This window comes from Oncorhynchus tshawytscha, linkage group LG31 (genome assembly GCF_018296145.1).
Source record: "Oncorhynchus tshawytscha isolate Ot180627B linkage group LG31, Otsh_v2.0, whole genome shotgun sequence".
NCBI classification, from domain to species: Eukaryota; Metazoa; Chordata; class Actinopteri; order Salmoniformes; family Salmonidae; genus Oncorhynchus; species Oncorhynchus tshawytscha.
The window spans coordinates 24,089,663-24,112,953 of record NC_056459.1 but is presented as its reverse complement, the minus strand read 5'-3'; the positions used below and the strand labels follow the sequence as shown (position 1 = coordinate 24,112,953).

At 42.4% G+C, this 23,291-nt stretch overlaps 1 protein-coding gene across 1 annotated transcript in view; it reads left to right on the top strand.

The window, feature by feature from the left end:
• LOC112229480 (calcium-binding mitochondrial carrier protein Aralar2-like) overlaps positions 1 to 23,291 on the top strand; it is a 92,241-nt gene that overhangs the window by 11,416 nt on the left and 57,534 nt on the right. The window contains exons 5-6 of the mRNA XM_042310158.1: positions 1,715 to 1,854; positions 13,740 to 13,886. Coding sequence (XP_042166092.1) covers positions 1,715 to 1,854; positions 13,740 to 13,886 — 287 coding nt within the window. The remainder of the gene's footprint in view (positions 1 to 1,714; positions 1,855 to 13,739; positions 13,887 to 23,291) is intronic.

Below are 23,291 nucleotides of genomic sequence, written 5' to 3'. Positions count from 1 at the left end.
GAGCCCAGAGGTTAGAAGAGGAGACATTTGTACGTGTTGCTCATTTCACATTTCCCTAATTGATTTAAACAACCCTAATTTTGCCTTCTGTAGGTGTGCCACATTAGCACATTAGGACTGATTTGAAATGCAGCACACATATCTTGGGCACAAACAGAGAGAAACTAAATTCCATTCTAATTGTTGCTCGTCGGCAGGGAGTAAGATCATTGTGGTTCATTATATATGCACATATGTTAATTTTCATATTTTAAAAGCTCAATTAGACTATTTATCTGTGGCTTGGTGTATCTGGTTTAGTAATTGAAAGGTCTGTTGTTTTTCTGCCTTCTGAAAGGTTAATGAATATAGCCTACCTGCATGCTACTGTGGCTACGCTAGGAGATGCAATAAGAAGTCAAATATTTCACATATACTGCTGTCTGTACCTCATGTTCTGCTACCATTTTAACTTGTGTCTGAGATTATGGTCTTGTCAAAGTCACTTTATTGTGATCCATTCCATCATTTTCTCTTTTCTCTTTGCTTTTTAATCAGATGAAATGGCCTCCTCCATCTCAACCACTATAACAAGTCGCTCCTTTATAACTTATTAAAAGCATTCATTGCTGCGGCTTAGCTGCATTAAAGACAGTTTGTTTTTCAACATCAATGGCTTGTTCTTATTTCTTTTCATAACATTTTTGTACTCTCTTTTCTTGTTTGTTAGTAACCTGTGTAATTTATATTAAGTGAACACGGAAAAACATATATTTTTACATGAAGGGATGAATACACTGTTATTTCTTAGTGTTTCATAAAAATACATCCATAATTTGGTGGAATAGAGTTCCACAAACCGTGACATGAATGCATGTTAAAACGGGATTGTACTGCAGCCAAAGAGATAAAAAAAGAGGATAAAAGGTTGCCTGGGTGTTGACAGGTCCATAAAGGCTGATAATATAAACGGCAGGTCTGGAATGGGGAATGGCACTGCAGTGTTACACTGTTGAGTAAATGCAGCATTTTTATTGCCTCATTAAAGTGTAAAACCTGCTGGAGCTGTCTTGTTCCAAAAGGTAGGCCCTGACTGGGGGAAAAAAAATCACACTCCATATTTCTAGTGTGCGGCCCAAATCCCTCTCTAATTTCTCTTTAAGTTATTTATTCCCCTCTTAGTTACACTGATACATACTAGCAGGTTTGAAACACGTTTCTGGTTTCATGGCGTAATAAGGAGCAGGTTCCTCTGGCTCTGTTTGTTTTGGTTTCTCTGATAAGGGTGTAATCATTTGGGCTGGTGTTCAATGTCTCCCACCTACATTACCTCTATTGGCTGAGACTGATACAGAATTTTAAAAGTGTGTAATCACATAGCTTCACATATTTTATAGGTACAGTATGCCTACAGTACTGTCTAATGCTTCCATCAGATGTCAATCCATCATCGTTGTTGAGCCCTGTGGCTTCAGGAACCTGTAACTTTCATCGTTATTAACACATACTTTTCTCATATGAAATCTCTTAAAAAACTGGTCAATGATCATTCCAATGACTTGATACAAAATAATACCTTTTGACATAATACACAACAATGTCCACCATGTCTGCAAGTAACCGAGTCTTGTGACGCAATGCTACATCTAACCAGCCATCTACAGTAGTCTGTCAACATTGTCTGAATGAAAAGGGGACTGATTTCATTAAAGGTGCTCGTCTCGTCTCTCCTCAGAGGACGTGAAGCAGGTCTTCAGCCAAACCACAAACCATCAGCACATCCCCTTTAACTGGGACTCTGAGTTCATGCGGCTGCACTTCGGCATGGAGAGGACCAAGCACCTCAGCTATGGAGAGTTCACCCAGTTCCTCCTGGTGGGTTAAAATTATCTATATCACCTTGCAGTCACATAGACTGTCTCTCTCTCTCTTTCTTTCTTTCTCTTTCGCAAATCTCTCTCTATTTTTTTCTCTCTCTTTTTCTCTCTCTCTCGCTCTCTCTCTTTCTGTCTGAGCAAATTCTTTGTCCACGTCAATGTGTCTCTGTCAGTCAGATGTCCGTTTAAATATGCGTCTCCCTCTTTATCTCTCTGTCAATGTTTCTATCTCGCTCTCAATTTCATCCTCTCCATTCGTGTCCGACTTTGTCTATCTGTCTGTCAAGTCTTTTTCATTTTGCCTTCAGACCCTGTATATTAATTATTGTATGGAATTTTCTTCTGACAAAGTCAATGAAACCACATCAGTTTTCGTGTTTGACCTTTACTATAACCTCCTTGTCTGTATTCAGACTGTGTGTGATGCCGATGGTCTGTGTGTCTGTATTCAGGCTGTGTGTTATGCCGATGGTGTGTGTGTCTGTATTTAGGCTGTGTGTGATGCCGATGGTGTGTGTGTGTCTGTATTCTGGCCTTGTGTGATACCGATGGTGTGTGTGTCTATTCAGGCTGTGTGATGCCGATGGTGTGTGTGTCTGTATTCAGGCTGTGTGTGATGCCGATGGTGTGTATCTGTATTCAGTCTGTGTGTGATGCCGATGGTGTGTGTGTCTGTATTCAGACTGTGTGTGATGCCGATGGTGTGTGTGTCTGTATTCAGATTGTGTGTGATGACGATGATATGTGTCTGTATCCAGGTTGTGTGTGATGCCGATGGTGTGTGCGTGTCTGTATTCAGTGTGTGTGATGCCCATGATGTGTGCGTGTCTGTATTCAGTGTGTGTGATGCCCATGATGTGTGTGTGTGTCTGTATTCAGTGTGGGGGATGCCTATCCAGCCCTGGCTTGATACACATTCTCAGGTTCCTCTACTTGGTCCTGTTTCCCCAAAACAGCCAGCCATATTAACCTGATTCTACTTGGTCCTGTTTCCCCAACACAGCCAGCCATATTAACCTGATTCTACTTCATCCTGTTTCCCCAACACAGCCAGCCATATTAACCTGATTCTACTTGGTCCTGTTTCCCCAACACAGTCAGCCATATTAACCTGATTCTACTTGATCCTGTTTCCCCAACAAAGCCAGCCATATTAACCTGATTCTACTTGGTCCTGTTTCCCCAACACAGTCAGCCATATTAACCTGATTCTACTTGGTCCTGTTTCCCCAACACAGCCAGCCATATTAACCTGATTAGTCATCAATGAAACACTGAGGGTATATTTTAGAACACGCTGGAATTCGTTTTCCATTACAGTTAAGTGACCACCAACATAGACCTACTCCACCTACAGTGGGGAGAACAAGTATTTGATACACTGCCGATTTTTGCAGGTTTTCCTACTTACAAAGCATGTAGAGGTCTGTAGTTTTTATCATAGGTACACTTCAACTGTGAGATACGTAATCTAAAACTAAATCCAGAAAATCACATTGTATGATTTTTAAGTAATTCATTTGCATTTTATTGCATGACATAAGTATTTGATCACCTACCAACCAGTAAGAATTCCGGCTCTCACCGACCTGTTAGTTTTTCTTTAAGAATCCCTCCTGTTTTCCACTCATTACCTGTATTAACTGCACCTGTTTGAACTCGTTACCTGTATAAAAGACACCTGTCCACACACTCAATCAAACAGACTCCAACCTCTCCACAATGGCCAAGACCAGAGAGCTGTGTAAGGACATCAGGGTTAAAATTGTAGACCTGCACAAGGCTGGGATGGGCTACAGGACAATAGGCAAGCAGCTTGGTGAGAAGGCAACAACTGTTGGCGCAATTATTAGAAAACGGAAGAAGTTCAAGATGACGGTCAATCACCCTCGGTCTGGGGCTCCATGCAAGATCTCACCTCGTGGGGCATCAATGATCATGAGGAAGGTGAGGGATCAGCCCAGAACTACACGGCAGGACCTGGTCACAGCTGGGACCACAGTCTCAAAGAAAACCATTAGTAACACACTACGCCGTCATGGATTAAAATCCTGCAGCGCACGCAAGGTCCCCCTGCTCAAGCCAGCGCATGTCCAGGCCCATCTGAAGTTTGCCAATGACCATCTGGATGATCCAGAGGAGGAATGGGAGAAGGTCATGTGGTCTGATGAGACAAAAATAGAGCTTTTTGGTCTAAACTCCACTCGCCGTGTTTGGAGGAAGAAGAAGGATGAGTACAACCCCAAGAACACCATCCCAAACGTGAAGCATGGAGGTGGAAACATCATTCTTTGGGGATGCTTTTCTGCAAAGGGGACAGGACGACTGCACCGTATTGAGGGGAGGATGGATGGGGCCATGTATCGCGAGATCTTGGCCAACAACCTCCTTCCCACAGTAAGAGCATTGAAGATGGGTCGTGGCTGGGTCTTCCAGCATGACAACGACCCGAAACACACAGCCAGGGCAACTAAGGAGTGGCTCCGTAAGAAGCATCTCAAGGTCCTGGAGTGGCCTAGCCAGTCTCCAGACCTGAACCCAATAGAAAATCTTTGCAGGGAGCTGAAAGTCCGCATTGCTCAGCAACAGCCCTGAAACCTGAATGATCTGGAGAAGATCTGTATGGAGGAGTGGGCCAAAATCCCTGCGGCAGTGTGTGCAAACCTGGTCAAGAACTACAGGAAACGTATGATCTCTGTAATTGCAAACAAAGGTTTCTGTACCAAATATTAAGTTCTGCTTTTCTGATGTATCAAATACTTATGTCATGCAATAAAATGTAAATTAATTACTTAAAAATCATACAATGGGATTTTCTGGATTTTTGTTTTAGATTCCGTCTCTCACAGTTGAAGTGTACCTATGATAAAAATTACAGACCTCTATATGCTTTGTAAGTAGGAAAACCTGCAAAATCGACAGTGTATCAAATACTTGTTCTCCCTATTGTATACCCTTCTATCCAAAACAGGGTACATTTTCTCCGTAGTATAATCTGTGCTGCTGCCGCATTCCTTCTGTATTTGTGGTGTGCGAGCCATTTTCCAATATGATGTCTAGACGTGAAATCAGGGGAGAGGGCGAGTGGAGGAGAGGGAGAGTGGGGGGTCGGCCGTGCCAAGTTTTCATCTACACTCACTATATCTGAATGAGCTTTCTATGTTACACTTAACTTGGACCAGATGGGTTACACACTGTGAAGAACACACTGATATTGTGTAAGTGTGTGTGTGTGTGTGTGTGTGTGTGTGTGCGTGTGCTTTATTGTGCGTGTGTCTGTGTCTGTGTGTGTGTGTGTGTGCGTGTGTTAATGTGCGTGTGTCTGTGTCTGTGTGTGTGTGTGTTAATGTGCGTGTGTGTGTGTGTGTGTGTGTGTGTGTGTGTGTTAATGTGCGTGTGTCTGTGTCTGTGTGTGTGTGTGTCTGTGTCTGTGTCTGTGAGTGTGTGTGTGTTAATGTGTGTGTGTCTGTGTCTGTGTGTGTGTGTGTGTTAATGTGCGTGTGTCTGTGTCTGTGAGTGTGTGTGTATTAATGTCTGTGTGTCTGTGTGTGTGTGTGTTAATGTGCGTGTGTCTGTGTCTGTGTGTGTGTGTGTGTGTGTGTAATGTGTGTCTGTGTGTCTGTGTGTGTGTGTGTGTGTGTGTGTGCGTGTGTCTGTCTGTGTGTGTGTTAATGTGCGTGTGTCTGTGTCTGTGTGAGGTGCAGCCAGTTAGAGTAGAGAATGTATTTTGCATTCATGGCTTGCCCAGTTCCACTACACCGGTTTCCAATACTTCATACCAGGAGTACAGCAGTAATGCTCATAGCTCAACTATGAAATACACATTTCCTATTTCACTCACTTCATTTAGTCAATTTATTTAATTCAGGGCTTGTGATTGAAGTGTGTTCTCAGTAGTAGAGGAGAACAGTGCTGTTATGAACCCACTGAGACCTGAGTGAAGATCTTTAAGACTTTAACAAACTATTATTCATATTCCTCAATTATTTGACAACACTGCTATTTGAAAAGACTATAAATTATGTTCCTATTTGTGTTGTGAATGGTAAAGATAATACAGATTGAAGTAATGTATCTCACAGTTAATCACCGGAAAATGTAATATGCTTCTCATACAACACGCACTGTAAATAATGAGGTTAGTTTTCAGTGGTTTTCTCTATGGGGTTTCTCATCCTAATACTTTGTGTTTACATGTGTGTTGTATTCATCCATAATGATGACGGGCCAGATGCAAACAAGATGGGATTATCCCGGAAAACGTTCGCGCTGCAAATTTCTCATAAGGGCTCTCTCGCCAATTACTGTCACTATGGAAGCCAGAGATTCTCCAGAATTACTTAATGTGCGTCTATTTAGGGCATAGAGTGTGATTTGGGATGCAGACATTCTTTTTACCCTCTTGTGTCGTGGATGCCAACCAAGGGCTGAGTGACTTCACATTGTTGTGTACATAGCGTGGTTTGGTGATGTATGCCATGCGTAGAGGTGGCACATGGTAGCCAATAGCTATGTCAGATGTGCTGGCTGGCACACTGAACATGGATGGAGGGCATTAAAGTGGCTTTGTTATGTTATGTCTGAGCTTTTTAAAGCTACAGTCCACGATTTGGGTTGTGTTTTCAATGGTAATTTCAACGCTTGATATTCACATACGTTGCTGCAAAAAACCTGAATCCCAGTCTGTAGCTTTAAGGGTCAGTAATGACTTTAACCTGGTTTGTGTTGATCGGAACCAGAGGGAACAGTTCGAGGGAATCTGTACAGTATTTCTCCTGCAGGTATTCCATTGTTTAAAGACCTTAAACAGCGGGAAAGACGCCAACGCCTCTCGTATTGAAACCCAAAACAGAGGTGGCTCGTCAAATGTTTTTTATTCCATCCAATCCAGAGACAATTGAAGTGAATGTAAATGCCGTGGTAGTCTGGGTATTGGTCGTTCATCTCTCCTCTTGAAATGAAAACCATGTCTCTAAAACACTCACAGTTGTAATAAGTTACGTTTTAACAGCCTAAAAGTGGCTAAACCCGTAAACTGCTACATTCTGGGCCGCAATTGTTCTGTTGTTCCATGTGGTTGTGGCAGGCAGCTCCTAACTCTGCTTAGTGTTGTCTTGCTCCAGTCTCTGTAGCGCAGGGATAATTTTCCCACCCTTCTCTTCTTTTGACTATACTGCTCCAGCTCTCTTTTCATGTGATGTTTTCTCTGTGGTAGTCCTCCCCATCCCCCAATTTGAACCTATTCAACAGAATGTTAAAAAAAAAAACGGAAAAAAATTCTGATTATGAAAATGTCTCTTTCACAAGTTATTTATGTTTATTTGCAATATGTTCCTTTGGATGGCTTCCATTTTGGACCTCCTCAGTACATTTAGTATAACCACCCCTAATGATGATTTTCCTAATTGATCGTTAAATGGCGGTAGGTAGCTGACGAGCTCATATGCAGAAAGTGTTATTGACACCCTGCTCTCACAGAAACCTGTTTTGCGGATCACACCTCTTTTGGGAGAAATGTCAATAGCAATTCTCCCCCTTTCTATTAAGCTTTTTGTAGGTGTCAATCTCCTGAAAGTGTTCTCTGGGGTTGGTGAGTGTAGCCGGAGGCCTGTTATGTTATCAGCCTCTAAATGTCAGTCACAAACACTTAGACGCAGGAATACATGCTAACAGATTTTGATGTGCAGTACTTTTTGAATATTGTGTTGCAGGCTATTCTTATGATAAAGAATGGTAGAGAGGAAGTCCCAAAATCCATATGAATGTATTATTCAATAATATCTCTAATTGACTCAAATAAAGTCAGTAAGTAGCATATGTGTATTGTAGTTTTACAGTTGTTTGAATTTGGGTATTTGTAGTATGAGCCATGACGAAGCGGTATTGTGTTTGAGGTTTGTTTACAGTGTGTCTCACCAGACGTGTGGTCACAGGTAGTGATAATGGCTTTTAATTTCAAAGCCCCACAGGAGTCTTCCCATGAGCCTGTCTGTTGTCTCTGTGGACCACAGAGGAGGAAGCTGCCGTGCCGTGTGTGTATGTGTGTGTGTTGTGAAATAGTGACCACTTAGGTGATTAGCCAGTCAGTTTGTGTGTGTGTATCCCCTGGAGTGCCTTAATGGGGGATTTGGGCTGGTGAGAGAAACACAAGAGTCACCCCACAGCAGCAGAGTGAGGAGAGGAAAGGAGAGAGGAGAGAGAGGGGAGAGAGAGGAGAGGAGAGAGGAAAGGAGAGAGGAGAGGAAAGGAAAGGAGAGAGGAGAGGAGAGGAGAGGAAGAGGAGAAGAGAAGAGAGGAAAGGAGAGAGGGAAGGAGAGAGGAGAGGAGAGAGGAAAGGAAAGGAGAGAGGAGAGGAGAAGGAAGGAGAGAGGAGAGAAGAGAAGAGAGGAAAGGAGAGAGGAGAGGAAAGGAAGGGAGAGAGGAGAGAAGAGAAGAGAGGAAAGGAAAGGAGAGAGGAGAGGAGAGGAGAGGAGAGGAAAGGAAAGGAGAAAGGACAGGACAGGGGAGAGAGGAGAATCGGTGCCCAAAAATACCGATTTCCGACTGTTATGAAAACTTGAAATCGGCCCTAATTAATCGGCCATTCCGTTTAATCGGTCGATCTATACTTTCAACATGGCACTGTCATAAGATGGCACCTTTCCAACAAGCCAGTTTGCCCTGCTAGAGCTGCCCCGGTCAACTGTAAGTGCTGTTATAGTAAAGTGGAAAAGTCTCGGAGCAAGAAAGGTTCAGTCTCGAAGTGGTAGACCACACAAGCTCACAGAACAGGGCTGCTGAAGCCATCTGTCCTTGGTTGCAGCACTCCCTACCAAGTTTTAAACTACCTCTGGAAGCAACGTCAGCACAATGGCTGCTCGTCAGGAGCTTCATAACATTGATTTTCATGGCCGAGCAGCCGCACACAAGCCTAATATCACCATGCACAATGCCAAGCTTTGGCTGGAGTGGTGTAAAGCTCGCCGGCATTGGACTCTGGAGCAGTGGAAACGTGTTCTCTGGAGTGATGAATCACGCTTCACCATCTGGCAGGCTGACAGACAAATATGGGTTTGGTGGATGCCAGGAGAAAGCTTCCTGCCCCAGTGCATAGTGCCAACTGTAAAGTTTGGTGGAAGAGGAATAATGTTCTGTGGCTGTTTTTCATGGTTCTGGTTAGGCCCCTTCGTTCCATTGAAGGGAAATCTTAACTAGAGGTCGACCAATTATGATTTTTGAACGCTGATACCGATTATTGGAGGACCAAAAAAGCTGATACCGATTAATCGGGCCATTTTTATTTATTTATTTGTAATACTGACAATTACAACAATACTGAATTAACACGTATTTTAACTTAATAAAATAAACCAATAAAATCAATTTAGCCTCAAGTAAATAATGAAACATGTTCAATTTGGTTTAAAAAAAATGCAAAAACAAAGTGTTGGAGAAGAAAGTAAAAGTGCAATATGTGCTATGTAAGAAAGCTAATGTTTCAGTTCCTTGCTCAGAACATAATGAAAGCTGGTGGTTCCTTTTTAGGTTGTAGTTATTATAGGAATTATAGGAATATTTCCCTCTATACCATTTGTATTTCATTAACCTTTGACTATTAGATGTTCTTATAGGCACTTTAGTATTGCCAGTGTAACAGTATAGCTTCCGTCCCTCTCCTCGCTCCTCCCTGGGCTCGAACCAGCAACACAACGACAACAGCCACCATCGAAGCAGCGTTACCCATGCAGAGCAAGGGGAACAACTACTAGAAGGCTCAGAGCGAGTGACGTTTGAAACGCTATTAGTGCGCGCTAACTAGCTAGCCATTTCACTTCGGTCACACCAGCCTCATCTCGGGAGTTGATAGGCTTGAAGTCATAAACAGCGCAATGCTTGACGCACAAGGAAGAGCTGCTGGCAAAACGCACGAAAGTGCTGTTTGAATGAATATTTACGCGCCTGCTTCTGCCTACCACCGCTCAGTCAGATACTTAGATACTTGTATACTCAGTCAGATTATATGCAACACAGGACACGCTAGATAATATCTAGTAATATCATCAACCATGTGTAGTTAACTAGTGATTATGATTGATTGTTTTTTGTAAGATAAGTTTAATGCTAGCTAGTAACTTACCTTGGCTTACTGCATTCGCGTATCAGGCAGTCTCCTTGTGGAGTGCAACGAGAGAGAGGCAGGTTGTTATTGCGTTGGACTAGTTAATTGTAAGGTTGCAAGAGCTGACAAGGTGAAAATCTGTCGTTCTGCCCCTGAACGAGGCAGTTAACCCACCGTTCCTAGGCCATCATTGAAAATAAGAATGTGTTCTTAACTGACTTGCCTAGTTAAATAAAGGTATATAAATAAATAAAAAATATTATTATGATTATTTTTTTAATCGGCAAATCGGTGCCCAAAAATACCGATTTCCGATTGTTATGAAAACTTGAAATCGGCCCTAATTAATCGGCCATTCCGATTAATCAGTCGACCTCTAATCTTATTGTAGACAATTCTGTGCTTCCAACTTTGTGGCAACAGTTTGGGGAAGGCCCTTTCCTGTTTCAGCATGACAATGCCCCCGTGCATAAAGCGAGTTCCATAAAGAAGTTGTTTGTCGAGATCAGTGTGGAAGAACTTGATTGGCCTGCACAGAGCCCTGACTTCAACCCCATCGAACGAATTGGAACGCTGATTGCGAGCCAGGCCTAATCGCCCAACATCAGTGCCTGACCTCACAAATGTTCTTGTGACTGAGTGGAAGCAAGTCCCCGCAGCAATGTTCCAACATCTAGTGGAAAGTCTTCAGAAGAGTGGAGGCTGGTATAACAGCAAAGTGGGGACCAACTCCATATTAATGCCCATGACTTTGGAATGAGATGTTCGGCGAGCATGTGTCCACATACTTTTGGTCATGTAGTGTATGTGTGTCTCTTTGTGATTTAAAGGCTATTTGTGTCTCTCTGTGTGATTTAAAGGCTATCTCTGCCTGTCTCTGTGTGATTTAAAGGCTATCTCTGCCTGTCTGTGTGATTTAAAGGCTATCTCTGCCTGTCTCTGTGTGACTTAAATGCTATCTCTGCCTGTGTGATTTAGAGTTTTTCTCAATAGCTTTGGCTCATTTCTCAAATGAGAATATATTTTTTCAAAACAATAAAAACACATAAAAAAAACACAATAAAAACAATAATCTCTGAACAATTAGTATCTTGTTAACACCAGATTTGAATTTCTTATTAATTTAAGCAAATTATGTGTTTTGGCACGCGTGCAAAAGATTAAGTACAATTGTCTACAATTTGCACAATAACTACATGCACATGGCTGATCAAAACTGATGAGTTGATTCTCAGTGAAATTGTCATACTCTTCCACAACTTCTAAACATGATTTCACTGTGAACCATCACATGCAAAATTATCCATTCAATGATCAAAATCAGTCAGACATACATGTATATTCAATAAATATCAATGACATGAAATGTTTGTAAGGTCTGCTAAATAGGCAAATTACCTGCCAGGTGACATAGTAATGAAATAGGAATCACAATCTTACAAATCAACCAATCAAGTTTGGAAGCATATATATGGAGCTTGCACACAGCACAATCACTACCATTTGTGAACATGGAGGAACATCACAACTCTGAACAGTAGCTACATGCTCGTGGAAGAGAAATAAGAAGATGTGTAAGAATGCGTGGTGGTGGTGTTAGGGGAAGACATAAAAGAGGAAGAGGTAGAAGGCATAGAGTAAGAGTCCCTGATGAAATCAGCCGCAATTGTGGTCCACAATGGAAGAGGCTGGTCGGAGAGTACAGCCTAATGTCAACATGGTCATAGTCAACAATTCCATCAGCCTAAGAGAGATCCAAAGTGCAATCATAAATGACAACAATATCTTCACAAACATCAGTTCTGTCAGTCAGCATTTCCACTATAGACAGAGTTTTGAAAAAATCAAATGACTATGAAACAACTGTACAAGGTGCCATTTGAGAGGAATAGTGACAGAATGAAGAAGCTGCGGTACCAGTATGTCCAGCTGCGGTACCAGTATGTCTAGGTAGGAGTTGTGGTACCAGTATGTCCAGGTAGGAGCTGCGGTACCAGTATGTCCAGGTAGGAGTTGTGGTACCAGTATGTCCAGGTAGGAGTTGTGGTACCAGTATGTCCAGGTAGGAGTTGTGGTACCAGTATGTCCAGGTAGGAGTTGTGGTACCAGTATGTCCAGGTAGGAGTTGTGGTACCAGTATGTCCAGGTAGGAGCTGCGGTACCAGTATGTCCAGGTAAACCATTGGTGTGCACATGGTGTATTGTACATGGAGTTTTACTGTACTTCAGTGATACAGTATACAGTATATACTTCCTGAAGTTGTAGATACCCATAAGAACAGAAAACATTTCTACTTCACTAAACTGTCAGATTCTAGAATAGGCTATGTAAAAGAAACATTATCTTCTGTTTCTGTGTTACTATATAGAAAATAATGGAGCTGGAAGGACATGAAATTACCCACATTCTTGTTTTTGTGGACGAGGCTGGGCTCAATCTGGCCAAAGGCAGGAGACGTGACCACAATCTCATTGGACACCGGGCCACAATTGGCACACCAGGCCAACGCGGGTGCAATATTATAATGTGTGCTGCCATTTCTGAGAATGGTGTGAGCACACATATTTCACACATTGGGCCCTATAACATGACTGTCGCTGTGTGATATAAAGGGTATCTATGCCTGTCTCTGTGTGATTTAAAGGGTATCTATGCCTGTCTCTGTGTGATTTAAAGGGTATCTATGCCTGTCTCTGTGTGATTTAAAGGGTATCTATGCCTGTCTCTGTGTGATTTAAAGGGTATCTATGCCTGTCTCTGTGATTTAAAGGGTATCTATGCCTGTCTCTGTGTGATATAAAGGGTATCTATGCCTGTCTCTGTGTGATTTAAAGGGTATCTATGACTGTCTGTGTGATTTAAAGGGTATCTATGACTGTCTCTGTGTGGTTTAAAGGGTATCTATGACTGTCTCTGTGTGATTTAAAGGGTATCTATGACTGTCTCTGTGTGATTTAAAGGGCGTCTGTGTGATTTAAAGGGTATCTGTGTGATTTAAAGGGTATCTATGCCTGTCTCTGTGTGATTTAAAGGGTGTCTGTGTGATTTAAAGGGTATCTGTGTGATTTAAAGGGTATCTATGCCTGTCTCTGTGTGATTTAAAGGGTATCTATGCCTGTCTCTGTGTGATTTAAAGGGTATCTATGCCTGTCTCTGTGTGATTTAAAGGGTATCTATGCCTGTCTCTGTGTGATTTAAAGGGTATCTATGCCTGTCTCTGTGTGGTTTAAAGGGTATCTATGCCTGTCTCTGTGTGGTTTAAAGGGCGTCTGTGTGATTTAAAGGGTATCTGTGTGATTTAATGGGTATCTATGTGATTTAATGGGCATCTATGTGATTTAAAGGGTATCTGTGTGATTTCATGGGTATCAATGTGATTTAATGGGCATCTATGTGATTTAAAGGGTATCTGTGGGATTTAATGGGTATCTATATGATTTAAAGGGTATCTGTGTGATTTAAAGGGTCTCTATGTGATTTAAAGGGTATCTGTGTGATTTAAAGCGTATCTGTGGGATTTAATGGGTATCTATATGATTTAAAGGGTATCTGTGTGATTTAAAGGCTATCTATGAGTCATGAGGACGGATGAGTCAAATCCTCTGTGTGACCTCTACTATGTGGGTCAGGCCCTGGACATAGTGTTTGTGCCCGCATGTGTGTGTATCTGTCTCTATTTGTGTGTGTATCTGTCTATGTACATGTATGTGTGCTATGTGTGTGTATGTATCTGTCTCTGTGTGTTGTTAATCTGTGTGTGTGTGTTCCTCTGTCTCCTCCCCAGGAGATGCAGCTGGAGCATGCGCGGCAGGCCTTTGTTCAGAGGGACAAGGCCCACAGCGGCTCCATCTCCGCCCTGGACTTCAGGGACATCATGGTCACCATCCGGCCCCACATGCTCACACCCTTTGTGGAGGAGAGCCTGGTGGCGGTGGGTCTGGCTTCCTGGTTCTCTGCTTCTCCTCCCTCTCTCCCTCTATCCTTCTCCTAACGTGACACAAAGACACGTCGTATGGAACCTCAAAACTCTCTGTGACAGCAAACCAGGCAGTTAAATATCTCTCTCTCACACCCATACAAACACACACACACACACTCACACATACCTGTTTTGGTGTCCTCATTTTTTCTAACTCTATGTGAGGAAATTTTTTACATGTATGAATGGTATGTTTGTGTGAGTAATTAAGTATGTACAGTACCAGTCAAAAGTTTGGACACACCTACTCATTCAAGGGTTTTTCTTTATTTGTACTATTTTCTACATTGTAGAATAATAGTGAAGGCATCAAAACTATGAAATAACACATATGGAATCATGTAGTAACCAAAATAGTGTTAAACAAATCCAAATATGTTTTAGATTCTTCAAAGTAGCCACCCTTTGCCTTGATGACAGCTTTGCACACTCTTGGCATTCTCTCAACAAGCTTCACGAGGAGTGCTTTTCCAACAGTCTTGTAAAGACTTCCCACATTTGCTGAGCACTTTTTGGCTGATTTTCCTTCACTCTGCGGTCCAACTCATCCCAAATTGGGTTGAGGTCGGTTGATTGTGGAGGCCTGGTCATCTGATGCAGCACTCCATCACTCTCCTTCTTGGTCAAATAGCCATTACACTGTCTGGAGGTGTGTTGGGTCATTGTCCTGTTAAAAAACAAATGTTAGTCCCACTAAGCGCAAACCAGATAGGATGGTGTATCACTGCAGAATGGTGTGGTAGCCATGCTGGTTAAGTGTGCCTTGAATTCTAAATAAATCACAGACAGTGTAACCAGCAAAGCACCCCCACAGCATCACACCTCCTCCTCCGTGTTTCACGGTGGGAACCACACATGCTGAGATCATCCGTTCACCTACTCACAAAGACACGGCTTATGGAACCAAAAATCTCAAATTTGGACTCATGAGGTCTAATGTCCATTGTTCTTGTTTCTTGACCCAACCAAGTCTCTTCTTATTATTGGTGTCCTTTAGTAGTGTTTTTTTTGCAGCAATTCGACCATGAAGGCCGTATTCACACAGTCTCCTCTGAACAGTTAATGTAGTGTAGATGTCTGTTACTTGAACTCTGTGAAGCATTTATTTGGGCTGCAATCTGAGGCTGGTAACTCTAATGAACTTATCCTCTGCAGCAAAGGTAACTCTGGGTCTTCCTTTCCTGTGGCGGTCCTCATTAAAGCCAGTTTCATCATAGCGCTTGATCGTTTTTGCGACTGGACTTGAAACTTTCGAAGTTCTTGACATGTTCCGTATTGACTGATCTTCATGTCTTAAAGTAATGATGGACTGTCTTTCTCTTTGCTTATTTGAACTGTTCTTGCCATAATATGTACATGTCTTTTACCAAATAGGGTTATCTTCTGTATACCACCCCTACCTTGTCACAACACAACTGATTGGCTCAAAGCATTAAGAAGGAAAGAAAATCCACAAAGGAACTTTTAACAAGGCACTCCTGTTAATTGAAATGCATTCATGACTACCTTGTGAAGCTGTTTGAGAGAATGCCAAGAGTGTGCAAAGCTGTCATCAAGGCTATTGATGGGTGGCTATTTTGAAGAATCTAAAACATGAAACATATTTGGATTTGTTTAACACTTTTTTGGTTACTACATGATTCCATATGTGTTATTTCATAGTTTTGATGTTTTCACTATTATTCTACAATGTAGAAAATAGTAAAATAAAGAAAAACCTTTGAATGACAAGGTGTGTCCAAACTTATGACTGGTACTGTATGTCTCACATGTCACTGGTTGTGTGTGTCTTCCTCCATGCCTAGCCTGTTTTATAAACACCTAGTGAACTCTGTCATTTTCCCCACAATGTTTACCAGCCATCTCTGGGTCCATGTTAGTAAACACACACTCACTTCCATTACAGACTCATTAAACACAAGGCTGTATGTGGAACCAAACCTACACACTCTATACACTCTACACACACTACATACTCTATAAACTCTACACACAATCTACACACTACACACACTCCACACTACACACACTACATACTCTATAAACTCTACACACACTCTACATAAACTCTACACACTACACACACTCTATAAACTCTACACACATTCTACACACTACACACATGCTCTACAGACACTCTACACACACTACATACTCTATCAACTCTACACACACTCTACATACTACACACACTACATACTCTATGAACTCTACACACACTACACACACTCTACACACGACACACTCTATAAACTCTACACACACTACATACTCTATAAACTACACACAATCTACACACTACACACACACTCCACACTACACACACTACATACTCTATAAACTCAACACACACTACATAAACTCTACACACTACACACACTACATACTCTATAAACTCTACACACACTCTACACACTACACACATGCTCTACACACACTACATACTCTATCAACTCTACACACACTCTACACACACTCTACATACTACACACACTACATACTCTATGAACTCTACACACACTACACACACTCTACACACTACACACACTACATACTCTATGAACTCTACACACACTACATACTCTATCAACTCTACACACTACACACACTACATACTCTATCAACTCTACACACACTCTACACACTACACACTCTATAAACTCTACACACACTACATACTCTAGCAACTCTACACACACTCTACACACTACACACACTACACAATCTATAGACTCTACACAAACTCTACACACACTACACACTACACACACGACATACTCTATAAACTCTACGCACACTACATACTCTATAAACTCTACACACACTCTACACACTACACACACTCTACACACACACTACACATTCTACACACACACACTACACACTCTACACACACACTACACACTCTACACTCTACACACACTCTACACACACTACACACTCTAAACACACACTGTACACTCTACACACACACTACATACTCTACACACTACACCCACTACACACACTCTACACACAATCTATAGACTCTACACACACTACATACTCTATACACTCTACACACACTCTACACACACTATACACACTACACACACTACACGCACACTATACCCACTACACACACTCTACACACACTACACAATCTATAGACTCTACACACACTCTAAACACACTCTACACACACTACACACACGACATACTCTACACACTACACACACTACACACTCTACACACTACACACACTACACACTACACACACTACACACTCTACATACACTACACACACTCTACACACACTCTACACTCTACACACACTACACCCACTCTACACTCTACACCCACTACACATTCTACATACACTACACTCTACACACTATACATACACTACACACTCTACATACACTACACACACTCTACACACACTCTACACTCTACACACACTACACCCACTCTACACTCTACACCCACTACACATTCTACATACACTACACTCTACACACTATACATACACTACACACACTCTACACACTCTACACACACTACACACTCTACATACACTACACACACACTCTTCACACACTCTACACACACTACACACTCTACACACACTACACACACTACACACTCTACATACACTACACACACTCTACACACACTACACACTCTACATACACTACACACACTCTACACACTCTACACACTCTACACACACTACACACTCTACATACACTACACACACACTACACACTCTACATACACTACACACACTCTACACACACTCTACACACACTACACACTCTACACCCACTCTACACTCTACACCCACTACACATTCTACATACACTACACTCTACACACACTACACACTATACATACACTACACACACTCTACACACACTCTACACACTCTACACACTCTACACACACTCTACACACTCTACACACTCTACACACTCTACACACTCTACACACACTACACACTCTACATACACTACACACTCTACACACACTACACACTCTACATACACTACACACACTCTACACACTCTACACCCACTACACACTCTACATACACTACACACTCTACATACACTACACACACTCTACACACTACATACACTACACACACTCTACACACTCTACACACACTACACACTCTACACACACTACACACTGTTCATACATATGGGGCGGCAGGGTAGCCTAGTGGTTAGAGAGTTGGACTAGTAACTGGAAGGTTGCAAGTTCAAACCCCCGAGCTGACAAGGTACAAATCTGTCGTTCTGCCCCTGTTCCTAGGCTGTCATTGAAAATAAGAATTTGTTTTTAACTGACTTGCCTGGTTAAATAAAGGTAAAAATAAAAATAAAATAAAAAAACACACTACACTATACACACACTACATACTCCACACACTACACTCTACACCCACTACATACTCTATACACACTACATACTCTACACACTCTAAACACACTCTATACACACACTACACCCACTCTACACACAAACTATACACACTTACATACACTACACACTCTACACACTACACACACTCTACACACTCTACATACTACACACACTCTACATACACTACACACTCTACACACACTACACACACTCTACACTCTACACACACTACACTGTACACACTCTACACACTCTACACACTACACACACTCTACATACACTACACACTCTACACACACTACACACACTCTACACTCTACACACACTACACTGTACATACTCTACACACACTATACACACACTACACACTATGTACACTACACACACTCTTACACACATTACACCCACTCTACACACTCTACACACACTCTACACACACTACAAACTCTACACACAAACTATACACACACTACAAACTCTACACACACACTCTACACACACTCTACACACACTCTACACACTCTACACACACCCTACACACACTCTACACACTCTACATACTCTATAAACTCTACACACACTACATACTCTATAAACTCTACACACACTACACACACTACACTCTACACACTCTACACACTACACACTCTACACTCTACACACTCTACACCCACTACACACTCTATACACACTACATACTCTACACACACTCTACACACACTACACATACTACACACACTCTAAACACACTCTATACACACACTACACCCACTCTACACACAAACTATACACACTTACACACTCTACACACACTCTACACACTCTACACACACTACATACTACACACACTCTACATACACTACACACTCTACACACTCTACACACACTATACATACACTACACACACTCTACACACTACACTCTACACACTACACACTACACACACTACACTCTACACACACTACACTCTACACACACTACACTGTACATACTCTACACACACTACACTCTACACACTCTACACACTCTATACACACACTACACACTATATACACTACACACACTCTACACACTCTACACTCTACACACACTCTACACACTCTACACACACCCTACACACACTCTACATACTCTACATACTCTATAAACTCTACACACACTACATACTCTATAAACTCTACACACACACTACGCACACTCTACACACTCTACATACACTCTACACACTCTACACTCTACATACACACTCTACATACACTACACACTGTACATACACTACACACTCTACACACACTACACTCTACACACACTACACTCTACACACTATACACTACACACACTACACACTACACACTCTACATACCCTACGCACACTCTAGACACACTACACCCACTCTACACACTCTATACACACTCTACACTCTACACCCACTACCCACACTACACACTCTACACACACTACACTCTACACACACATTACACCCTCTACACACAAACTACACACACACTACAAACTCTACACACACACTACACACTCTACACTCTACATCCACTACACACACTACACACTCTACACACACTCTACACACTCTACACACACTCTATAAACTCTACACACACTCTACACACACTACACACACTCTACACACACTCTACACACTCTACACACACTACACACTACACACACTACACACTCTACACACACACACACTACACACCCTACACACCCACTGCACTCTACACACTACACACTCTACACACTCTACACACTCTACACACTCTACACACACTACACACTCTACACACTCTACACACTCTACACACTCTACACACACACTCTACACACTCTACACACTCTACACACACTACACACACTACACACTCTACACACACTACACACTCTACACACGCTACACACACTCTACACACTCTACACACTCTACACACTCTACACACACTACACACTCTACACACTCTACACACACTACACACTCTACACACGCTACACACACTCTACACACTCTACACACACTACACACACTATACACACACTACACACTCTACAGACACTACACACTCTTCGCACACTCTACACACACTACAACATTTATACACACACACAACACATTCTACAGACTCTACACACACTCTACACGCTCTCTCCTTCTAATCTCACACATACAGTTGAAGTCGGAAGTTTACATACACCTTAGCCAAATACATTTAAACTCAGTTTTTCACAATTCAAATCAAAATCAAATCAAATCAAATGTATTTGTCACATACACATGGTTAGCAGATCTTAATGCGAGTGTAGCTTAATGCTTGTGCTTCTAGTTCCAACAATGCAGTAATAACCAACGAGTAATCTAACCTAACAATTCCAAAACTACTACATTTACAAGTGTAAAGGGATAAAGAATATGTACATAAAGATATATGAATGAGTGATGGTACAGAACGGCATAGGCAAGATGCAGTAGATGGTATCGAGTACAGTATATACATATGAGATGAGTAATGTAGGGTATATAAAGAAAGTGGCATAGTTTAAAGAGGCTAGTGATACATGTATTACATAAAGATGCAGTAGATGATATAGAGTACAGTATATACATATACATATGAGATGAGTAATGTAGGGTATGTAAACATTATATTAAGTAGCATTGTTTAAAGTGGCTAGTGATATATTTTACATCAATTTCCATCAATTCCCATTATTAAAGTGGCTGGAGTTGAGTCAGTGTGTTGGCAGCAGCCACTCAATGTTAGTGGTGGCTGTTTAACAGTCTGATGGCCTTGAGATAGAAGCTGTTTTTCGGTCTCTCGGTCCCTGCTTTGATGCACCTATACTGAACTCGCCTTCTGGATGATAGCGGGGTGAACAGGCAGTGGCAAGCCAAATTTCTTCAGCCTCCTGAGGTTGAAGAGGCGCTGCTGCGCCTTCTTCACAACGCTGTCTGTGTGGGTGGACCAATTCAGTTTGTCTGTGATGTGTATGCCGAGGAACTTAAAACTTACTACCCTCTCCACTACTGTCCCATCGATGTGGTGCTCCCTCTGCTGTTTCCTGAAGTCCACAATCATCTCCTTAGTTTTGTTGACGTTGAGTGTGAGGTTATTTTCCTGACACCACACTCCGAGGGCCCTCACCTCCTCCCTGTAGGCCGTCTCGTCGTTGTTGGTAATCAAGCCTACCACTGTAGTGTCGTCCGCAAACTTGATGATTGAGTTGGAGGCGTGCATGGCCACGCAGTCGTGCGTGAACAGGGAGTACAGGAGAGGGCACCCTTGTGGGGAGAACGCACCCTTGTGGGGCCCCAGTGTTGAGGATCAGCGGGGTGGAGATGTTGTTACCTACCCTCACCACCTGGGGGGGGCCCGTCAGGAAGTCCAGTACCCAGTTGCACAGGGTCGAGACCCAGGGTCGAGACCCAGGGTCTCGAGCTTGATGACAAGTTTGGAGGGTACTATGGTGTTGAATGCCGAGCTGTAGTCGATGAACAGCATTCTCACATAGGTATTCCTCTTGTCCAGATGGGTTAGGGCAGTGTGCAGTGTGGTTGAGAGCAAATTGGAGTGGGTCTAGGGTGTCAGGTAGGGTGGAGGTGATATGGTCCTTGACTAGTCTCTCAAAGCACTTCATGATGACGGAAGTGAGTGCTACAGGGCGGTAGTCGTTTAGCTCAGTTACCTTAGCTTTCTTGGGAACAGGGACAATGGTAGCCCTCTTGAAGCATGTGGGAACAGCAGACTGGGATAAGGATTGATTGAATATGTCCGTAAACAAGCCAGCCTGCGCATGCTCTGAGGACGCGGCTGGGGATGCCGTCTGGGCCTGCAGCCTTGCGAGGGTTAACACGTTTAAATGTTTTACTCACGTCGGCTGCAGTGAAGGAGAGTCCGCATGTTTTGGTTGCAGGCCGTGTCAGTGGCACTGTATTGTCCTCAAACCGGGCAAAAAATGTATTTAGTCTGCCTGGGAGCAAGACATCCTGGTTCTTGACGGGGCTGGTTTTCTTTTTGTAATCCGTGATTGACTGTAGACCCTGCCACATACCTCTTGTGTCTGAGCCGTTGAATTGCGACTCTACTTTGTCTCTATACTGACGCTTAGCTTGTTTGATTCCTGACATTTAATCCTAGTAAAAATGCCCTGTCTTAGGTCAGTTAGGATCACCACTTTATTTTAAGAATGTGAAATGTCAGAATAATAGTAGAGAGATTGATTTATTTCAGCTTTTATTCCTTTCATCACATTCCCAGTGGGTCAGAAGTTTACATACAATCAATTAGTATTTGGTAGCATTGCCTTTAAATTGTTTAACTTGGGTGAAATGTTTCGGGAATTCTGGCCCATTCCTCCTAACAGAGCTGGTGTAACTGAGTCAGGTTTGTATGCCTCCTTGCTCGCACACACCTTTTCAGTTCTGCCAACAAATTTTCTATAGGATTAAGGTCAGGGCTTTGCGATGGCCACTCCAATACCTTGAGTTTGTTGTCCTTAAGCCATTTTGCGACAACTTTGGCAGTATGCTTGGGGTCATTGTCCATTTGGAAGACCCATTTGCGACCAGGCTTTAACTTCCTGACTGATGTCTTGAGATGTTGCTTCAATATATCCACATCATTTTCCTTCCGCATTATGCCATTTATTTTGTGAAGTGCACCAGTCCCTCCTGCAGCAAAGCACCCCCACAACATGATGCTGCCACCCCCATGCTTCACGGTTGGGATGGTGTTCTTCGGCTTGCAAGCCTCCCCTTTTTCCTCCAAACATAATGATGATCATTATGGCCAAACAGTTCTATTTTTGTTTCATCAGACCAGAGGACATTTCTCCAAAAAGTACCATCTTTGTCCCCATGTCCCCATGTGCAGTTGCAAGTGGCTTCTTCCTTGCTGAGTGGCCTTTCAGGTTATGTCGATATAGGACTCGTTTGA